At 53.2% G+C, this 22,307-nt stretch overlaps 1 protein-coding gene and 1 long non-coding RNA gene across 6 annotated transcripts in view; one reads left to right on the top strand and one right to left on the bottom strand.

The window, feature by feature from the left end:
- The window catches only part of LOC133263402 (uncharacterized), a 162,983-nt gene extending 152,198 nt beyond the window's left edge, over nt 1-10,785 (bottom strand). The window contains exon 1 of the long non-coding RNA XR_009741481.1: nt 10,628-10,785. This is a non-coding gene — a long non-coding RNA (uncharacterized LOC133263402). The remainder of the gene's footprint in view (nt 1-10,627) is intronic.
- LOC133263401 (uncharacterized) overlaps nt 958-22,307 on the top strand; it is a 31,832-nt gene continuing 10,482 nt past the window's right edge. Inside the window, exons 1-6 of one of the 5 annotated variants that reach the window (XM_061443157.1) lie at nt 1,084-1,590; nt 1,961-2,075; nt 2,156-2,266; nt 2,847-3,002; nt 3,090-3,191; nt 3,330-3,491. In XM_061443157.1, coding sequence (XP_061299141.1) covers nt 1,394-1,590; nt 1,961-2,075; nt 2,156-2,266; nt 2,847-3,002; nt 3,090-3,191; nt 3,330-3,479 — 831 coding nt within the window. In that variant the 5' untranslated portion in view covers nt 1,084-1,393 and the 3' untranslated portion in view covers nt 3,480-3,491. Of the gene's footprint in view, nt 1,047-1,083; nt 1,591-1,960; nt 2,076-2,155; nt 2,267-2,846; nt 3,003-3,089; nt 3,192-3,329; nt 3,492-22,307 lie in introns of those variants that run through there. The other 4 variants (XM_061443153.1, XM_061443154.1, XM_061443158.1 and 1 more) reach the window with 4 other exon arrangements.

Consider the following 22,307-nt stretch of genomic DNA (forward strand, 5'->3'; position numbering starts at 1 on the left):
TTCTTCTTTTGTGGTCCTTCAGGCTCTTCTTCTGGTCTTACTCCTTCTCCTCCTCCTCCTCCTTTTCTCCTGCTTCTCATTCTCCTTCTCCTCCTTCCCCTCCTCCTCCTCCTTTTCTCCTGCTTCTCATTCTCCTTCTCCTCCTTCCCCTCCTCCTCCTTCTCCTTCTAGTTCTCTTTCTCCTTCTCCTTCTCTTCCATCTCCTTCTCCTCCTCCTTCTCCTCATCCTCCTCCTCCTCCTTTTCCTCCTTCTCCTCCTACTCCTCCTCCTTCTCCTCCATCTCCTTTTCCTCCTTCTTCTCCTTCTATTTCTCTTTCTCCTATTTTTCTCCCCTTTCTCCTTCTCCTCCTCCTCCTTCACCTTGTCCTCCATCTCCTCCTCCTCCTCCTTCTCCTCCATCTCCTTCTCCTCCTCTTCCTCTTTCCCCTTCCCTTTCTCCTCTTTCTCTTTTCTTTCCTCCTCATTCTTTGGGTTCTTCACCTTTTGTTCCTGTTCTTTCTTCCTCCCCAGAACCTGCGCCTGACCTGGAGGAGACACTTAAGCCTCGGCCCCCCACAGGAGCTCCCAGTCCCTCTCCTGGGCCAGATCCTGGGCCACCTCCTCCTCTTCCGCTATGCCAAGGACAGGACAAGCTCCCCGGCCCTGGATGCTCTTTGTGGCCTCTATCAGTACCTCCTGCAGCGGAAAGGTACCTGAGGCCGTGATGCCCCCCCTCCCCCCAACTCCTCCCATTGACTCTCCTGTGTCCCATTGACTAACCCGTATCCCATTGACACCCCTGTATCCCATTGACTCTCCTGTATCCCATTGACTCCCCTGTATCCCATTGACACCCCTGTATCCCATTGACTCTCCTGTATCCCATTGACTCCCCTGTATCCCATTGACTCTCCTGTATCCCATTGACTCCCCTGTATCCCATTGACTCTCCTGTGTCCCCTTGACTCTCCTGTGTGCCCCTTGCTCTTCAGAAAGGCCAAAGCCAGAGCATGAAGTGGAAAAGCTCAGATGGGATGAAAAAATCAGCCCCCAATACCTCACCATGGTAATGGAGCTCCCCCCAGTGCTGGACCCTATGGTGGGATGCTTCCACAGGCAGGGACAATGCAGCTTCCATTTTCCCAACCTTCCTCTCATAGAGGTTTGCAGGCTTCCTTTATCCATGGGAGAGGACGGACATGGTCTGCGTGGTCATCGAGGCCATGAAGGACTCGAGCATCTTCAACAGGAGGGTGGCAGAGGACATCCTGGAGCTGGTCCTGAGAAACCTCGACTTCTGGCTGGCCGAGGTGGGTGCCCCATGGCTACGTTCCCATCCCCTTCAGTCCCTCCTCCTCCATCCCAAACCTAGGAGGTGTCTTGGGTACCCAAAGCAGCAGAGATGGATGGGGAATGCGGTCCCAGCACCATCCTCACCCATGCTCCCGCTTCCAGATGTCCAGTGTCTTGAGGAGCATCCATGAATGCCTGCGGAATAGCAGCAGGGAAGACACGTGGAGAAGGATGGACATGCTCCTCATCCTGATGGCCATCAAGCACCCGAGGGCATTGATGGTCAGCATGGTCCTCAACGTGCCCTTGAGAGACAGGTACCAGCCTTGAGGGCTTGGTCCCTATGGCCACCAGACCCAAGGACCCACGACAATGGATGATCCTAAGGCCCATTCCATGAGGCTGAGGAGCAGGTCCCTCCATCCTGACCCATGGCATTGGGCCTGGAAGTGGATAATCTTAAGGCCCTTTCCATGATGCTATGACATCCCTAAGGAGCAGGTCCCTCCGTCCCACCCCATGGCATTGGAGTTTTAACTGGATGATCTTAAGGCCCTTTCCATGATGCTATGACATACCTGTGCAGCAGGTCCCTGCATCCCACCCCATGGGGAACAGCACCGCTAACCCCCATAGGGCATCCCATGGGATGTGTGGACCACGCTGACTCAGCACCCTGGCTTCCAGAGCTGACATGAACATGTGGGAGATGGTCCTGACCATATCCGAGACTTCAGAGGCCCTACGGGAGCTGCTGGGGGTGCTTCAGGACACCCGGGACACCTCCATCCCCAACTTCGTTGTGAGTACCCAAAGGGCCCTGATGGCCTCCCATGAGCCCTGCAGGCTCGGTGGGGTCTCAATGCCTGTGTTTGCCTTTAGCCCATGGCCTCCGGTGCTGGTGGTTCTGAGGGTGCTGAGGACCCCCAGAGCCTGATGACAGCGTCTGTGCTGCTGGAAAGCCTCTTTCAGCTGTCGGAGAAACCTGGCTTGGTGAGCGGGGCATGGCCATGGGGCACGACATGGCCATGGGGCAGGGCACAGCCATGGGGAGCTCTCTTGGCTATGGGGAACCCTTTGGCCCATGGGTCATGGGGAACCCTCTTGGCTATGGGTCAAGGCATGGCCATGGGGAGCCTTGTTCTCAATGGCTCACGGGGAGCCCTCTCGGCCATGGCTCATGGGGAGCCCTCTTGGCCATGGGGAGCTCTCTTGGCCATGACCATGGTGACCACAGCCTTGGGTCAAGGCTTTCCCACAAGGAGCCCCCATCTCTTCCTGCAGGCAAGGAAACTGCAGCACCTCTTGCCCCACATCATGGGCAGGCTCCGGGATGCCGAGGACAAGCTCAGGATAAAAGCCCTGATGATCCTATGGAATGTGATGGGTCACCTCCCAGGAGAGGAGGCCAGCCCCATTGCCGTGGGGCTGGTGCGGGACATCCGGCCCCTCTTTGATGGAGTAAGGCCTGCGTGGGCCCCTGAAGTGATTTGGAGCTCACATGGGGATGGCTCCAGGGCTTCACATCCCATCTGGATCTGCCTAAGTGCCCCCTTTTCCTCCTTGCCTCCAGGGATGCAGCCGGCTCCGGGAGCTCTCCATCCGCCTGCTCCAGCTCCTGCTGGAGTTGGTGTTTGGATGGGACAGGTGGAGGATGCGGAGAAAAACCTGGGATCTGCTGCTCCCGCTCTTCTTCCGCATGAGCGACCAAAGCCGCAGCGTGGCTGAGGTACGGACCCGCCCCATCCCCCCGTATCCCACGTTCCCAAGGGTGGGATCATCCCCAAGGTGCCGTCTCCCATCCCATCCTGTGCAGGCTTCCCGGGAAGCTCTCCTTGCTGCGGCAATGCTCCTGGGATGGGAAGAGCTCCGGTGCCTATTGGAGACAAGGCAGACGTGGAGGGTTGCAGGGTGCTTGGTACGGGTCCTGCATCCATCCCTATTCCCATTGGAACCCCTTGGACCGCTCTGCCCATCCCACAACCGGATGGGAAAGGGAGCGTTGGGACTGCTCCAGCCAATGGGGGCGTTCTGTAGCATCCCATTCCTTCTGCAGCTGGAGCGGAGCAGGAAGAGGGCTCAAAGATACCTGCACCAGAGCCTGCAGTACCTGCAGGATGCTCAGGTCCCCCTGCAAGAGGCAGCCGTCAGGTTCATTGGTGAGCTCCTGGGGTCCCCATCCTGGTCCCCACCACTGCACCCCTGATGGATCCCGATGGATCCCTGATGGATGCTGATGGATCTCAATCTATCCCTGTGCCTAGGATTGGCCGCACGGCCCCTCAGAGGGAAAAGCCCATGGAAGCTGCAGCAGATCTGCAGAGGTGAGGAGGGAGCTGTGGTTGGGGGGATGCTGTTGGCTACGGAGGGGCTCATCCCGCTCTCTTTGGATCACAGCTCTGGAAGCGCTGCTGGATGAGGGTGATCCCAGCCTCTGTTCCCTGACGGCTCAGACCCTGCTCATCCTCGGGACCCCACCAGCGCAGCGGAGCCTGGGATCCCGCCTGCGGGCGCTCTGCTGCTGGGAATGCTGCAGTTTTCCTTAGGGAAAAAGATGGCAGAGACAGACCCGGACCGAGGAGCTCTGGAGACCGAAGGGCATCGCCTCCGCCATCCCATTCCCTGCTCTCCATCTCTGATGGCATCCAGGCAGCACACGCTCCAAACGTGATTCCCCGTTACCCCGCAATGAAGATGAAGTGATTCCTTCTGGGCTTCCCTGCTTCCATGGATGAGCAGAGGTGGTGGCGCTGTGGAAGGAAACGGTGTTCCCAAAGGAATTTGGTCCATTATAACGCTAACAGTCACGCATCAGCATCGCAATCCCCCCTCGCTTCCGTTGAGTGCACCCGGGTACCCCGGTGTGGTCCCCCCTGCTCTGCCTCTTGGTAACGCCCACTGGATAAAACCATGCCCCCCAATCGCACCCAGCCAATCAGAGCTTGCCCCATCCAACTTGGCCACGCCCTTCCTGTGGACAGGCTCATCGGGCACGAAGCGGGGGACACCTCCCCCAAAATGGGATCTCAGATCCCCAAAATGGGGGTACCCCAACACCCAAAATTCCATAGACCGCCCCCCCCCCGAGCCCCTCAAAATGGTCGCGACCCCCCTTTTCTACCCCTCCCTTATGGAACAAACCACTGCAGGGAAGAGGGAGGTGGGCAGCATCAAAATCCTATCAGCATCAAAACGGGGGCCAGGGGAATTAAATAAGATCATGGGGACATATAAAATAATGTACACAATTGGTGGGGGAATGATTTTGGGGGGCCCCAATGGGGGGGTCACAGTGAGGACACACCCCCACCCCCACCACCCCCTCGGTGCAAAAATTGGATAAAAAAAGGCAAGATTTAGAGTTAGAAAGGTGCCATTTATACAAATATAGTGATTTATAAAGGGGGGAGGTTAAGGGGGGGTTAAACCCATTGGTTTCCACTAGGAAATAATTTAAGGAGAGGGGGAGAAAGTGCTGGAAGAGCCTAATTATAAATTAGCATATTATTAATTATTACTGTTAAGGATTTGGTCCCTAAATGAGGTGCTGCGCGGGGGCTCCTGCACCCCCTTATTGCCTTGAATGGTATCGTCCCGTCCGTGTGTCGTCCCCCCCCCCCCCCGAGATATGGGGGAGTAAAGGGAATGTATGCGGGTGGGTGGGGAACCCTATAGGGAAGCCTAACCCCTATAGGAAGGCCTCAGCCCGATATGGAAAGCTTGAGCCATATAGGGAAGGCTCAGCCCTATATGGGAGGCTCAGCCCCATAGGGAAGGCTCAGCCACACAGAGAAAGCCTGAATCCCATAGGGAAGCTTCAGACCTATGGGGAAGGCTCAGTCACATAGGAAAGCCTCAGCCCCGTAGGGAAGACTGAACCCTACAGGTAGGGCCTGAACCCCATAGCGAAGGCTCAACCCCATAGGAAAGCCTCAGCCCCATAGGAAAGGCTTGAGCCCTATAGGGAGGGACTGAACCCCACAGGGAACCTCCCAGCCCCATAGAGTTGGATATTCCCAGTCCCCTATAAAGGTTTGTGGCCCCATAAGGGCTGGTCCTCAGCCCCACAGGGAGGCTCGTGGCCCCATAGAGATGCTCTCAGCCCCATATGGATGCCGGCTACCCTATAGGGAAGGTCCTTTGGGATACAGGGAAGGAGCCCCAGAACAACCCAGAATCACACCAAAAACTCCCAAAACCACCACAAAAACACCTTGTAATGCATCTCCTATGGGACACAGGGACAGAGCACAAAAACAGCTGCAAAAGAGCCCCAAAAGACCTCCAAACCACCCCAAAACACCTTGCCCTGCTTCTCTTATGGTATAAAGGGTCAGAGGCACAAAGCAGCCCCCAAACCACCCCACAACCACCTTCTCATGCTTCCCCTATGGGATACAGGGTCAGAGACCCAAAACACCCTATAAACACCTCAAAAGCATCCCAAAAACCCCCAAACCACCTTCTCCCGCTTCTTCTATGGGATACAGGTCAGAGGCCAGAAAAGCCCAAAACCACCCCCAGAAAAGCCCCAAAACCACCTTGCCCTGCTTCTCTTACGGTATAAAGGATCAGAGCCCCAAAGCAGCCCCAAAACCACCCCACAACCACCTTGTACTGCTTCTCCCATGGGATACAGGTTCAGAGCCCCAAAACAGTCATAAACCAGCCACAAAACAGCCCAGAACATCTCAAAAACAAAAACCAAACCAAATCACCTCAAAACCACACGCTAAACCACTCCAGAACCACCCTGTCCTGCTTCTCCGATGGGAGACAGGTTTAAAACCATAAAAACATCCCAACACCCCCCCTAAAAAAAACCCAAACATGCCAAAAGCATCTTCTCCTGCTTCTCATAGGGGATCAGGGTCAGAGCACCAAAAAAGACCCCAAAAGAGCCCAAAACCACTTTGTAGTGCTTCTCCTATGGGATAAAAGGTCAGAGCCCCAAAACACCCCCAAAACACCCTAAAACACCCCAAAACCACCTTCTCCTGCTTCTCTTATGGATTACAGTGTCAGAGCCCCAAATCAGCCCCAAACCAATGCAAAACCAGCCCCAAATCAGCCTTAAACATCCCAATAATATCCTAAAGAACTCCAAAACCACCTTGTCCTGCTTCTCCTATGGAATACAGGGTCACAGCCACAAAAACGCCCCTAAACACCCAAAACCAACCAAAACAACCTTGTCTTGCTTCTCCTATGGGATACAGGATCAGAGCCCCAAACCAGCCTTAAGCCAACCCAAAATCAGCCCAAGTACACCCTAAAACACCCCAAAAACCGCCCTGTCCCGCTTCTCCTATGGGATAAAGGTTCAGAGCCCAAAACCACCCTAAAACACTTCACAACCACCTTGTCCTGCTTGTCCTATGGGTTACAGCTTCAGAGCCCCAAAACAGCAACAAAAGAGCCCAAAACAATCCTAAAAAACACCAAAACCACCCCAAAACCATCTTCTCCCGCTTCTCCTACGGGATATGGGTCAAAGCCCAAAAAAGCACTGCATAAACATCCCCAAAACACCCTAAAACACTTCAGAAAAACACCTTGTCTGGCTTCTCCTATGGGATACAGGGTCAGAGCACAGAAACACCTCAAAACACCCCAAAATCACCTTCTCCTGCTTATCCTATGGGATTCAGGCTCACAGCCCCAAAACACCCAAAAACCACCCAAAACCCACCTTTTAATGCTTCTCCTATGGGATAGAGGGTCAGAGCCCCAAAACAGCCCAAAGCACACCCAAAACACCCAAAAAACAGCCTAAAACGCCCCAAACCCAACTTGTCCTGCTTCTCTGATGGGATTCAGTTCCAGAGCCCCAAAACACCCCAAAACACCCCCAAAACAATATAAAATACCACAAAACCACCCAAAACCACCACAAAATCACTGCAAAACCACTTTGTCCTGGTTCTCCTGTGGGATGCAGGGTCAGAGCCCCAAAACACCCAAAAAAAACCCTAAAACACCCCCAAAAAACCCAAAACACCCCCAAACCACCTTGTCCTGCTACTATGAGTGACAGGATCAAAGCCGAAAACTGTTGCAAAACACCCCCAAAGAAACCCAATCTGCCCCCATAACACCCTAAACTACTCCAAAACAACCTTGCCCTACATCTCCTATTGGATGCAGGTTCAGAGCCACAGAACACCCTAAAAAACTCCAAAAACACCTCAAAATCACCTTCTCCGGCTTCTCCTATGGGATTCAGGATCAGAGCCCCAAAACAGCCCCAAAACACCCCAAAACCACCTTGTAATGTCCTACTTCTATGAGTGATAGGATCAAAGCCGAAAACTGTTGCAAAACACCCACAAAGAAACCCAAACCACCCTGATAACACCCAAAACCACTCCAAAACAACCTTGTCCTACATCTCCTATTGGATACAGGTTCAGAGCCACAGAACACCCTAAAAAACTAAAAAAACACCCCAAAATCACCTTCTCCAGCTTCTCCTATGGGATACAGGGTCTGAGCCCCAAAACAGCCCCAAAACAGCCCAAAGCACACACAAAACACCCAAAGAACCTCCTAAAACACCCTAAAACCACCTTGTCCAGCTTCTCCAATGGTATTCAGTTCCAGAGCCCCAAAACACCCACAAACACCCCAAAAACAAACTAAAACACACCAAAACACTCCCAAAAGACCCAAAACCACCCTAAAGCCACCTTAAAACCACCTTGTCCTTCTTCTCATATGGGATACAGTGTCAGAGCCACAAAACAGCCCAAAACAGCCCATAACACCCCCAAAACACTCAAAAAAACACCCAAAACTATCGTCAAACTCCCCCAAACCCCTTGTCCTGCTTCTCCTATTGGATACAGGTTCAGAGCAACAGAACACCCTAAAAAACTCCAAAAACACCTCAAAATCACCTTCTCTGGCTTCTCCTATGGGATTCAGGATCAGAGCCCCAAAACACCACAAAACCACCACAAAACCACCTTGTAATGCTTCTCCTATAGGATACAGGGTCAGAGTCCCACAACAGCCCAATAAACACCCCAAACACACAAAAAACATCCTAAAATATCCCAAAAGCATTTTGTCCTGCATCTCAAATGGGATACAGCGTCAGAGCCGCAAAATAGCCCAAAACAGCCCATAACAACCCCAAAACACTCAAAAAACACCCAAAACTATCGTCAAACTCCCCCAAACACCTTGTCCTGCTTTTCCTATGGGATACAGGGTCAGAGCCCCAAACCACACCAAAACACCTCAAAACAACACCAAAACCACCTAAAACCACCCCATAACCACCTTATCCTGCTTCTCCTATGGGATACAGGGTCAGAGCCCAAAACTGACCCCAAAACACCCCAAAAATAACCCTAAAACACCCCAAAAACACCTTGTCCTGCTTCTCCTATGGGTACAGGTCAGAGCCCAATACAGCCCCAAAACAGGCCAAAATAAACGCCAAAACCACCCCAAAGCCACCTTGTCCTGCTTCTCCTATAAAACACAGGGTCAGACCCGAAAAACACCCATAAAACCCCCAACTCACCCCAAAACCATCCCAAAACCACCTTGTCCTACTTCTCCTATGGAACTGTCGTGGTTTAAAACCAGGCAGAGGGCTCATTCACTCACTTCCCCCCTTCTTTCCCTCCCCCTACTCCCAGAGGGATGGAGAGGAGAATCGAAAAGAATGCAACTCCCACGGGTTGAGATAAGAACAGTTTAGTAACTAAGGTATAACAGAGATCGCTACTGCTACCACCAATAATAACAATGACAAAGGAAATAGCAAGGGAACAGAATACAACACCTCACCACCAGCCGACTGATAACTCGCCCCCCAAGCCCGACCAAGCTCCGACCGATACCTCCTCCAACCCTGCAGTCCCCCAGCCCTTCCGGCTCACTCCCAGTTACATCCTGGGCATGACGTGCTGTGGTATGGAATACCTCTTTGGTCAGTTTGGGTCAGGTGTCCTGTCTCTGCTTCCTCCCGGCTTCCCCTCCTCCCTGGCAGAGCATGAGGCTCACAAAGTCCTTGGCCAAACCAAAACATCTCTATCAGCTCTCTTCCCAGGCCGAAATCAAAACACTGCACTGCACCAGCTACCAAGGAGGAGAAACATGACTGCTACTGCTGAACCCAGGACAGGAATACAGGGTCAGAGCCCAAAACTGCCACAAAACACCCCAAAACTACCCCAAAACCACCTTGTCCTGCTTCTCCTATGGGTGGCACTCAGTGAGAACCCAAAACAGCCCCAAATCACCCCAAATACCCCCAGAATGGAACCTTCTGCAGGTCGCTGTGGAGCTGCTTTAGCATGGCCTCGAGCTGCGACACCTTCTGGGGTAGGTTCAAGGCTGGGAGGGGGGGCAAAGTGCAATGGAGGGGGGGCCCTGGGGTATCCCCGTATTGGGGGGGTGTGGAGGCAGTGTTCTCATGGGAGAATGGATAATTGGTACATAAACTGAATAATCCTGAAAGATGCAGCAAGGCCATGAGAGGCCCGAGGAAGCCCAAACAAGCAAGGTAAGAAGAAACTGGATTTCACGGAGTTAATGAGAACTGTGGACTGTTGGCAAGCTTTCGAGGTCAAGTTCCCACACCTGTACTTAACCAATTATATGTCAGTCACTAAGGGTCTTCAAGACATGTATCCAATCATAATATGCCAAATCACTGTAAGTGCATGTAAGAATTAGTATATAAGGAGTTAAGGCTTTGTAATAGATTTGGCAGTCTCTTGATCACATTGATTGTCTCTGCGTTGTCCGTGACTCCTGCGTCAACAGGGGAGAGGGGGTTCCTGCCCCAAATGTGTCCCAGCCCCACATACAAGGGCGACATGGGAAGGTACACATACAGGGGAGGTCCCTGTACCTGATGGGGGGGCAACCCCCCGTGGCCTCTCTGGGGGTTGGGGTTGTCGGGGCTCAGCACCAGCTCCGTGAAGGAGAACAGGGACATGGCCCTTTGCACTGAGGGGATGGCACATCAGCACCCCAAAACCAGCCCAAAACAGCCTGAAAACAGCCTGAAACACCCCAAAACTAGCCCCAAACACCTCTGAAACAGCCACAAAACACCCTAAAACAGCCAAAAACATCCCCCAAAACCAGCCCAAAACACCCCAATTCCCCTCAAAAGCCCCCCCAAACCCACCTCTTTACACCCCCGAAATCAAAACAGCACCCCCAAACACACACCAACGTCAACCTCAGCACCCCTAAAGCACCCCAAACCCACCTCAAATCCCACCTCAGCATCCCAAAACCAACACAGCACCCCCAGAAACACCCCAAACCTCCCCAAACCCGACCCCATGCTGAGGGTGCAGTTTGGGGAGGGGGCGGGGCTGGTACCTCCATAGGCCTTGGCTGCATTGACCAGACTGGCTCATTCCAGCCCCGTGGCCATGTCCAGCAGCGGCATCATCCCGGGATCCACGGGGCGCAGGGAGAGCTCTGAGGCAGAGATGGTGCCTGCACAGACATGGGGACCATTGGCACCCAAAACCACCTCAAAACCACCTTGTCCTCTTACTCCTATAGGATACAGGGTCAGAGCCCAAAACTAGCCCCAAAACAACCCTAAAAAAACCTAAACCACCCCAAAACCATCCCAAAACCACCTTGCCCTGCTTCTCCTATGGGATAAAGGGTCAGAGCCCAAAACCAGCCCAAAACCAACACAAATCCAGACCAAAAAATATCCTAAAACACTGCAAAACCACCTTGTCCTGCTTTTCCTATAAGATACAGGGACAGTGCCCCAAAACAACCCCAAAACGGCCTCAAAGGACCCCAAAATCACCTTGTGCTTCTTCACCTATGGGATAGATGGTCAGAGCCCAAGAACACATCAAAAAAGCCCAAAACAACATCAAAACCACCTAAAACCACCCCATAACCACCGTGTTCTGCTTCTGCTATGGGATACAGGGACAGAGCCCCAAACTAGCCACAAAACACCCCAAAGAAAACCTAAAACATCCCCAAAACACCCCAAAAACACCTTTTCCTCCTCCTATGGGATACAGCATCAGAGCCCCAAAACACACTAAAACACAGAAAAAATACACCATCTCCTTCTCCTATGGAATAAAGCGTAAGAGCTGCAAACCAGCCCCAAACCAGCCCCAAACCAACCCAAAACCAACCTAAAATGCCCCCAAAATACGTTGCTCTGTTCTCCTATGGGTTACATATTCACAGCCCCAAAACAGCAACAAAAAAAGCCCAAAACAATCCTAAAAACCACCAAAACCACCCCAAAACCATCTTCTCCTGCTTCTCCTATGGGATACAGGCTCAGAGCCCAAAAAAACACTGCATAAACATCCCCAAAACAACCTAAAACACCTTGTCCGGCTTCTCCTATGGGATACAGGGTCAGAGCAGAGAAACACCACAAAAACACCGTAAAGTACCCCAAAATCACCTTCTCCTGCTTCTCATATGGGATAAAGGGTCACTGCCCAAAACCAGCCCAAAACCAACACAAATCCAGACCAAAACAACCCTAAAACACCTCAAAGCCACCTTGTCCTGCTTTTCCTATGGGATACAGGGACAGTGCCCCCAAACACCCCCAAAACAGGCTCAAAGGACCCCAAAATCACCTTGTGCTTCTTCTCCTATAAGACAGAGGGTCAGAACCCCAAAACACACCAAAGCACCTCAAAACAACATCAAAACCGCTTAAACCCACCCCATAACCACCTTGTCCCGCTTCTCCTATGGGATACACGGTCAGAGCCCCAAACTAGCCACAGAACACTCCCAAAACACCCTAAAACACCCCAAAAGCACCCCAAAAGTAACCCAAAACCACCCTGTCTTTCTTTTCCTATGGGATACAGGATCAGAGCCCCAAAACACCCCAGAACACCCAAAACCACCCCAACACCACCCCAAAATTACCATGTTCTGCTTCTCCTATGGGAACGTCATCTCATCCCATATCATCCCACTTCATCTCATTCGTCTCCTCTCTTCTCCTCTCTGAAAATATATCATTTCATATCATTTTATATCATTTCATTCCATTTTATTTCATTTCATTTCCATTTGATGTCATTTCATTTCACCCTCCTCCTCTCCCCCTCCTCTCCTCTCCTCTCTTCTCTCTCTCATCTCTTATCTTCTACCTCCTATCCCCTATCTCACCCCATCCCCCTTGTGAGTGACTGAACTGCAATGAGCCTGGACTGTCCATGCTTTGACTGATTGCTGTGAGGAACTGGACTGGGACTCTTGACTATTAAATTGGACATGATTAAAGAATCTCTCTGTAATAGATTGATTTGTGTTTGGACCCTACGAGGGTTTCAATGGTTCAGTGCTGCTCTTCACAAGGGGGTTTCAGCATTACAGATGGGAAACTGATAGGAGATGGGGCTTATGGGATCTACGTGTATCCATTCATCCATTCTTCCATCATCCATCATCCATCCTTCCATCATCCATCCATCATCCATCATCCATCCATCCATCCATCATCCATCTATCACCAATCCATCATCCATCCATCCATCCATCCATTTATCCATCCATCCATCCATCCATCCATTTATCCATCCATCCATCCATCCATCATTCATCCATCACCCCACATCCATCATCCATCATCCATCCATCAATCCATCCATGCATTCATCCATCAGCCATCCATCCATCCATCCATCCATCCGTCTGTCCGTCCGTCCATAATCCATCCATCCATCACGATCCTCCCTTGGTCCACCCCTGCTCCATGGCTCCGTGGCAACAGGAGGCAATGGGGGGCTATGGGAGTCGATAGGAGATAACAGCAGCGATAGGGGGCTATGGGAGCAATAGGGGGCGGTAGAGAGCCATAGGGGGCGATATGGGGCCATAGAGGGCTGCAGGAGGCGATAGGGGGCAACAGGAGGTGATAGGGAACTATGGGAGTGACAGGAGGCGATAGGGGTGATAGCAGTTTATAGGGGGGCATAGGAGGCGATAGGGGCGATGTAGGCCAATAGGAGGTGGTAGGGGGCAATAGGAGGGGTCTGGCCCCCAAATCTGCGGGAAGCGCTACGAGAACCGCCTGGGGCTCAGCTACCACGACACACACACGCACCTGGCTGAGGAGGAGGGCGAGGAGCTGGGAGAGCGCCCTGTGCCCCCCCACAAGAATCACCACAAGCGTGAGTGGGGCGTCCCAGCCCCAAATGGGGGAGGGTCCCGGTCCCAATTGGGGGGGTCCCAGCCCTGCCTTTGGGGAGGAAGGGGGGGGGCGAATTGGGGGAGTTGGGACCATTTGGGATTCCAGGGGTGCTGGGGGGCGGGGGGGGGCGTCACCCCTTTTTCCTCCTTCCCCCCCCCCCCGAGTTTTACAGAGAATTGAACTGGGCTCCTGAAAACCAGCACCGGAGCACAGGTACCCCCCCCCATACAGACCCTATTGCTCCCCATTGCCATATGGGGCTGGGGGGGGGGGTAGGGGTGGGGTGGTCCTGGTGCAGTTTGGACAATGACTAAGCCTGCAGGGAGCATGTGCAAAACCCATAGACCCCATAGACACCCCTGCACCCCTTAGACAACCCTGAACCCCATAGACACCCCCCAAAACTGCCCCAAAATACCCCAAAAGCAGCCCAGAACAGCCCCAAAACAGAGCAAACCAACCCCAAAACAGCCAAACCCAGCCCCAAACAACCCAAAACAGCCCCAAACAGCCCCAAAACCAATCCAAACCAGCCCAAACCAACCAAAAACCACCCCAAAACACCCCCTGCACATCAAAAACACCCTGAATCACCCATAAATCACCCTAAAACCACCACAAATCAACCCAAAACCACTCCAAAAACACCTGCAAAACACCCCCTGAACCCCACCCCCCCATCAACTCAAAACCACCCAGCCTGCACCCCAAAACACTCTACCCAAAAACCACCCCGAACCCAACCCAAAACACCCCCTGCACCCCAAAATCATCATGAAACACCCCTTAATCACCCCAAACTTACCCCTAAATCACCCCAAACCCACCCTTAAATCACCCCAAACCCACCAATCAAACCAAACTCACCCCAAATCAACACAAAGCTACCCCTAAGTCACCCCAAAAGCAACCCAAAGCAACCCAAACCCACCCCAAACCCACACCTAAATCGACCCAAACCTACCCAAAACTATGCCCAAATCACCTCAAACCCACCTCAATACCAACCCCTACATCACCCCAAAACCACCCCAAATCACCTCAAACCCACCTCAAATCAACACAAAAATACCCTGCCGCCACCCCAAAACACCCCCTCTACCCCCAAAACACCCCCCAAATCAACCCAAACCCACCCCTATATCACCCCAAAGCCATCCCAAATCAATCCAAAACTACTCCTAAATCACCTGAAACCCACTCTAAATCACCCAAAACCCACCCCAAATCAACACAAAGCCACCGCAAAATCAACCCGCATCAATCCAAAACCACCCCTTGCACCCCAAAAACACCAAACCCCCCAAAATCAACCCAAAACTACCCCAAATCACCCAAACCCACCCCAAATCCCCTGAAAACCATCCCAAATCTACCCTAAGTCAACCCTAAACCACCCCTTGCGACCCAAAACCACTCAAACTCCTCGAAATCACCACACACACCCCAACACCCCCCAGGACCAGCTGCTGTTCTGCGACAACTGCGATCGGGGGTACCACAAGTACTGCCTGAGCCCCCCCATGGCTGAGCTCCCTGAAGGTAAATGTGTGGGGCGGTCAATGGGGGAGCCACTTTGGGGTACCCCCCCCATTGACCCCCCCTCTTTCTGTGTGCCCCCCCGCAGGCAGCTGGAGCTGCCACCTCTGCCTGCGGCAGCTCAAGGACAAGGCCTCAGCCTTCATCACCCTCACTTGGGGGGGAACCCCATGTACCCCCCCCCCCCCCTGCACCCCCAAATCCTGCCAAAAGCCATAATGGAAATGGGGGAGATGGGGGGGTGGACATGTTGCATGATGGGAAAATTGGGGCTCTCCCCCGTGTTAATTATCTATAACACGGTTGGATTTGGGGGGGGGTGTTGGTGGTGGACACCAGCACACAAAATGGGACCCCTGCACCCCAAAAATTGGACACCAGGACCCCCAAAATGGGCCATCTGCATCCCCAAAGTGGGACCTCAGCACCCAAAATGGGACCTGAGACCCCAAAAATGGGACCTGGTACCCCAAAATAAGACCCCAGGATCTCAAAATGGCAGCCAGGTACCCCAAAGTGGGACCACAGCACCCTAAAACCGGGACCTGGGACCCCAAAATGGGAACCCAGCATCCAAAATGTGACCCCTACACCCCATAAACGGGATCCCAGCACCCAAAGTGGCACCTAGGTACTCAGAAGTGGGACCTGGGACCCCAAAATGGGACCTCGGTGCCACAAAAATAGGACCCCAGGACCTCAAAATTGGACCGCAGCACCCGAATGGGACCTGGCACCCTGAAAATGGGACCTCATCAGCCAAAATCGAACCCAGAACCTAAAACGGGACCTGAATACCCAAAACCGGGACCCCAGTACCCACAGTGGGACCCCAGAACCCCAAAAATGGGACCCCAGCACCTAAATGGGACCCCTGCACCCAAAATAGGACCCCAAGACCCAAAAAATTGGACCTGGGTACCCTGAAAACGGGACGCCTGCATCCAAAGTGGGACCCCAGCACCAAAAATGAGACCCAGGTATCCTAAATGGCACCCCATTACCTCAGACCGGAACCCAGTACCCAAATGGGACCACAGCACCCCAAAAATGGGACCACAGCACCCCCAAAATGGGACCCTAGCATGGAAAGTGGGACCCAGCACCCCAAATAGGACCCCAGCACCCAAACTGGGACCCGGCTACCTCAAATGGGACCCCATTACCGCAGACCAGACCCCAGCACCCAGATGAGACCCCAGCACCCAAAATGGGACCCAGCACCCCAAAAATGGGACCCTAGCATGGAAAGTGGGACCCAGCACCCAAAATAGGACCCCAGCACCCAAACTGGGACCCCAGTATCCCAAACGGGACCCCATTACCTCAGACCGGACCCCAGCACCCCAAATAGGACATCAGGACCCAAACTGGGACCCGGGTACCCCAAATGAGACCCCATTACCTCAGACCGGACCCCAGCACGAGGATGAGACCCCAGCACCCAAATGGGACCACAGCACCCAAAATGGGACCCCGGCACCCCAAAAATGGGACCCTAGCATGGAAAGAGGGACCCAGCACCCAAAATAGGACCCCAGCACCCAATCTGGGACCCGGGTACCCCAAATGGGTCCCCATTACCTCAGACCAGACCCCAGCACCCAAATGGGACCCCAGCACCACAGAAATGGGACCCTAGCATGGAAAGTGGGACCCAGCACCCCAAATAGGACTCCAGCACCCAATCTGGGACCCAGGTACCCCAAATGGGAACCCATTACATCAGACCGGACCCCAGCACCCAAAATGGGACGCCAGCACCCCAAAAATGGGACCCCAGCTCCCCAAAAATGGAACCCTAGCATGGAAAGTGGGACCCAGCACCCAAAATAGGACCCCAGCATCCAATCTGGGACCCGGGTACCCCAAATGGGACCCCATTACCTCAGATCGGACCCCAGCACCCAAAATGGGACCCCAGCACCCCAAAAATGGGACCCTAGCATGGAAAGTGGGACCCAGCACCCAAAATAGGACCCCAAGAACCAAACTGGGACCCGGGTACCCCAAATGGGACCCCATTACCTCAGACCAGACCCCAGCACTCCAAATAGGACCCCAGGACCCAAACTGGGACCCGGGTACCCCAAATGGGTCCCCATTACCTCAGACCGGACCCCAGCACCCAAATGGGACCCCAGAACCCCAAAAATGGGACCCTAGCATGGAAAGTGGGACCCAGCACCCAAAGTGCGACCCAGCACCCAAACTGGGACCCGGGTACCCCAAATGGGACCCCATTACCTCAGACCGGACCCCAGCACCCAAATGGGACCACAGCACCCAAAATGGGACCCTAGCATGGAAAGTGGGACCCAGCACCCCAAATAGGACCCCAGCACCCAAACTGGGACCCGGGTACCCCAAATGGGACCCCATTACCTCAGACCGGACCCCAGCACCCAAACGGGGCTGCCCGCCCCTCCTCCCCGTGCCCAGGGGCGGCCGCTCCGTGAGGAAAGGCCCCGCCCTTCCCCGGGCTGCCCCGTGCGCATGCGCCGGAGCCCGGACTACAACTCCCAGCGCGCCCCGCGCGGAGAGCCGCGCGCTGATTGGCTGCGACGGAGGCGGAGCTGGCCGCGCGGTGGGGCCTGCATCCGGCAGCGGCGGTGAGGGCCCGGGGAGCGGGGCCGGGGCTGTGCGGGCCCCCGGGGCTCTGGGCAGTGGGGCCGGGCGCTCCCCGGCCTGCTCGAGGTGGCGGAGCACGGCCGACACCTCCTGCACCGTGCGGGCGATGGGCTCGGGGCTGTCGGAGCCCTCGGCCTTGTCGGCATCTCCGGTAGAGGCCCGCGTGGGGGGACACGGGGGTTAGAGCTGAGCTGAAGCAGTGAGCCCCGGTGTCACGGAGCAGAGCGTGTGTTTCCTTCCTGTCAGTGCTGGGTTCCCTGGGAGGAGTCCCAGTCTCTGGAGTCCCCAGGGAGCAGCTGTCTGTTCCCTTGGTACACGGTTGAGTTGCTTTGGAGATAAACCTGACTCCAGAGCTCTGACACCAAAAGGAACTGTTCCCCTTCATGTGCAGCAGACACACGGATCTCTTGCTGTGTCCTGTGTGTGCCCTTGTCAGTATCCGTGGGCTGGGAAAGGGAGGGGATTTTTAGTTAGTTCCTGGTAAAGCTTGTTGGGCTTTAGCACCTTGTTCCGCGTTTTCCATGGAAATTGGCATGTCTTTTTGGTATTAAAGGTAATATTTGTTACAGGTTTATATACTTTCACTGTTACATAAGTTACATGCATATTCATAATTCCCACATATAGGCGGGGGATATTATAACTTTATTATCACAAGTCTCCTCCTCTTGGCATCTGTGCGCTGCTCTGCGGTGATTGTGGGCAGGGGTCTTGAGGATGAAGTAAACAGTCTTCCTCTTGTGAGTAGGGGCCTTCAAGATGAAGTCCTCACGGTGTGCTTTTCACCTTTGGCACAGATGAACGCCCCCGTAATCGCACAACCAGCTGTATCTGTAATTATTCTGATAACTAGCAAAGAATTAAAAGAGTGGGATCTGTTCAAGTTCCCTATTTAATCCTTAGGAAATCAGCTATGCATGACTTTAACAAATCGGTGGTAACTGGGGCCTAGGAGTTATTGTGGTCAGGCTTCAATTCACTGGACTTAAAAGTGTTTCTTTATCCAAAGTTCAGGACAAGTTTCCTCCCCTTTGGCTGCAGCAGCTTCATTCCAGGTGCCCCAAGAGCCCTTATTGAGCCAAGTTTCATTCCAAGAAAGAGGGCAGGTTCCCTTCTTGACCCTGTTCCATTTCTAACCCTGCAACATGGAAGCACCTGAGGAAGCTTCTGAGAGCAGCCAGGGCCATGGGCAGAGGGGAATAAACTGTGTGAGGGCAGGCACAAGCCCTTCAGGAAACAGGCCAAGTTGATAGTGGCAGACACAGTGTGGAGGTAGGGAAAAATGACATCAAACCCCCCTGATTTGTCCTTTTCTATCTTTAGGTTTCAGCGTTTCCTCCCTGCCATCATCTGTCACTGTGGATGCCAAGGACATCACAAATCACACCACAGAACACGTTTTGGGATGGAGCAGAAGACTGGGACAGCGTCATTCCCAGTTTTCATAGAACTCAAAGGCATTTTCAGTTCCTGAAAGGCTATGGTTTTAGCAATGTCGATGTCAGTACAACCTGCATTCCTGAACCAGTTATGAGGAGACAGCCCAAAGCAGTCCTTCGGGTGAAGGAGTTTTGGATGGGATGTTGGTGAACAAGTCAAGGATCAGGTCTGAAGGAGGCTGGAAAATAGCCAATATCCGCATTTTAATGTCAAAAGAGAACTGATTTTGTCTTCTACTGCATGGGTGTGCTTTTGGGAATAGCACAGGGAAGAGCAGAGCACTGCTGAGATGATGATGAGGGAGGGAGCTGTGTGCCATTTAGCCATGAGATTGGTTGGGACCAATATTATCCGAGGACATGAGGAACACAGTTCTTTTTGATAATGGCCTTTATGTCCATTTAATGATGTCATTATTTGTCTTGCACAGGCACGCTCTACTTGCACTGTTGAACATGCATCCATAAACGCTGTGGTTCCCTATTCCAGGAGGGTTCCAGCTCTCCCAGTCATTGCTCTTGCTGCAACATGAAGTCCAGGAGCTGGGCAATCCAGAGCTGGGCAATCACAGCTCTTTGGTAACACAGTGAGAGCAACTTACTGCGTTATTGACACGGTTGATCAGGTTTTGGTTAGGAAGTGAGGAACAGGACATCAGTGAGGAGTTGAATATCCTTCCTCCTTGGGGGTTTGGGTTCTTTTTAGTACAACTTAGAATCATAGAATGGTTTGGGTTGGAAAGGACCTTAAACTCGTCCAGTTCCAGTCCCTTGCCATGGGCAGGGACACCTCACACTAAACCCAATCACCCAAGGCTCTGTCCAACCTGGCCTTGAACACTGCTGGGGATGGAGCATTCACAACTTCCCCGGGCAACCCATTCCAGTGGGTTCCTTCGACCTGCTGGTCACCCTCCTCTTGATGTCCATGTCAGCGACAAAGCTGTGAAACAAGACTGGTCCCAACCCCAATCCCTGAGGGACACCACTCGTTACTGGTCTCCAGCCGGACATTGAACCATTGACCACAACTCTTTGCATGCAGCCATCCAGCCAGTTCTTTATCCACCCAGTGGTCCATCCATCAAATTGATGTCTCTCCAATTTAGAGACAAGGATGTCGTGTGGGACACTGTCGAATGCTTTGCACAAGTCCAGGTAGATGACATCAACTGCTCTACCCCTGTCCATCAGTTCCACAGCCCCATCATAGAAGGCCACCAAATTGGTCAGGCAGGATTTCCCCTTAGTGAAGCCATGCTGGCTGTCACCAAGCACCTTGTTGATTTTCATGTGCCTTGGTGGCACATGGAGGTGATCCTGCTCCTCTACTCTGCTCTTGTGAGACCTCACCTGGAGCATTGTGTGCAGTTCTGGGGTCCTCAACATAAAAAGGGCATGGAACTGTTGGAAGAAGTCCAGAGAAGGGCCACGAGGATGATCAGGGGACTGGAGCACCTCCCGTATCCACAACCTCCCTGGGCAGCCCATTCCAGTGCCTCACCACCCTAACAGGAAATAATTTCCTCCTTAGATCCAATCTAAACTTCCCCTGTTTAAGTTTTAACCCGTTACCCCTTGTCCTATCACTACAGTCCCTGATGAAGAGTCCCTCCCCAGCATCCCTATAGGCCCCCTTCAGATAGTGGAAGGCTGCTATGAGGCCTCCACGCAGCCTTCTCTTCTCCAGGCTGAACAGCCCCAACTTCTTCAGCCTGTTTTCATATGGGAGGTGCTCCAGTCCCCTGACCATCCCTTGGACATCCCACCTATTGGGGCTCAGCATCAAGTCAGGGATCAATCCTGGAGCGACCATGTCCCCATTTGCTTTCCAGGCTGCAGTTAATTGTGGTCATCTGAGCCATGGAGCAAGCAGTGGGCAAGGCTTTCTCCACCTTCAAACGTGGTCCCTACGGGGCTGCTCAGAAGAGCTCCCTCCTTTCCTAGGGGCAGAGCAGAGCCTTGGCAGGATGCTTGGCATGAGTCAGTGGGACACAGGGAATAATCCTTTAATGTGAGACTATGGTGGGAAAGGGACCTTGCATCCAGGTAGGATTCATTCCTATTGGATGTGCAGGGACATGGGAACAAGGCACTGGAATGAGTTGCCCATCAAGGTTCTGAATGCTCCATCCCTGTCAGTGTTGAAGGCCAGGTTGGATGGAGCCTTGGGTGACATGGTTTAGTGTGAGGTGTCCCTGCCCATGGCAGGGGGCTGGAACTGAGTGAGCTTCAGGTCCTTTGCAAGCCAAACCCTTCCATGATTCTCTTTGGGTGCTTCCCATGGCAAAGGGGCTGGAGGCTCCTCCGCTGCCAAGGTGCACCTGGAACTGCACAAGAGCGAGCTCTGGGGCTGCTTGCAGGGATGGATCCATCAAAGCACAGGAAATGCAGGAAGATGCTCAAGCTCTCCTGCTCACATTCCCGCTTTAGGGCACCGCAGCTCCCAAAGCTGCCTTGCTGTGACGTCACCCATCCCGTATGACGTCACAAAGCACCGGCGCTTCCGTCACGCAGCCGGGTATAAAAGCGGGGCCGTCGCTGTGTCTGGGTCAGGAGGGAAGAGCTCTGCGAGTGCTTGGGTCGCTCGTGAGGAAGCTGCATTGGTGGTACCCGCACCTCAGCGGACGCAGAGAGAAAGCTGCAGAAAGACAACTCCTGACCAAGTGTGTGTGGAAAACCCTCCTCTGCTCTCCCCAAGTGCATTTTCCTCCTCATCAGAATGGGGTGTGGGGGGGTGACCCCATCTCGTCGCATCCTAACCTCATCTCCTTGTGTGCCATCATACAGGTCAGCTCATCTTCATCCCATTTCACCTTCGTCTGACACCATCTCAAGTCTCATTGCATCTCCTCGCATCTCATCGCATCACATCGCATCGCATCTCTTCGCATCTTATGTCATTGCATCGCATCGCATATCATCGCATCTCTTCGCATCTTACGTCATTGCATCGCACCGCACCTCATCGCATCGCATGCATTCCATTGCATCTCATCGCATCTGTTCTCATCACATCGCATCGCATCTCATCGCATCTTATGTCATTGCATCGCACCGCACCTCATCGCATCGCATGCATTCCATTGCATCTCATCTCATTGCATCTCATCTCATCGCTTCACATCGGATTGCATCTCTTCGCATCTTATGTCATTGCATCGCATCGCACCTCATTGCATCGCATCACATCGCATCTCCTCACATCGCATCTCATCGCATCACATCCCATCGCATCCCA

Source organism: Pezoporus flaviventris, unplaced genomic scaffold (genome assembly GCF_033815535.1).
Source record: "Pezoporus flaviventris isolate CSIRO_AGI_PZ_B2104156 unplaced genomic scaffold, CSIRO_AGI_Pfla_v1 ptg000312l, whole genome shotgun sequence".
NCBI classification, from domain to species: Eukaryota; Metazoa; Chordata; class Aves; order Psittaciformes; family Psittacidae; genus Pezoporus; species Pezoporus flaviventris.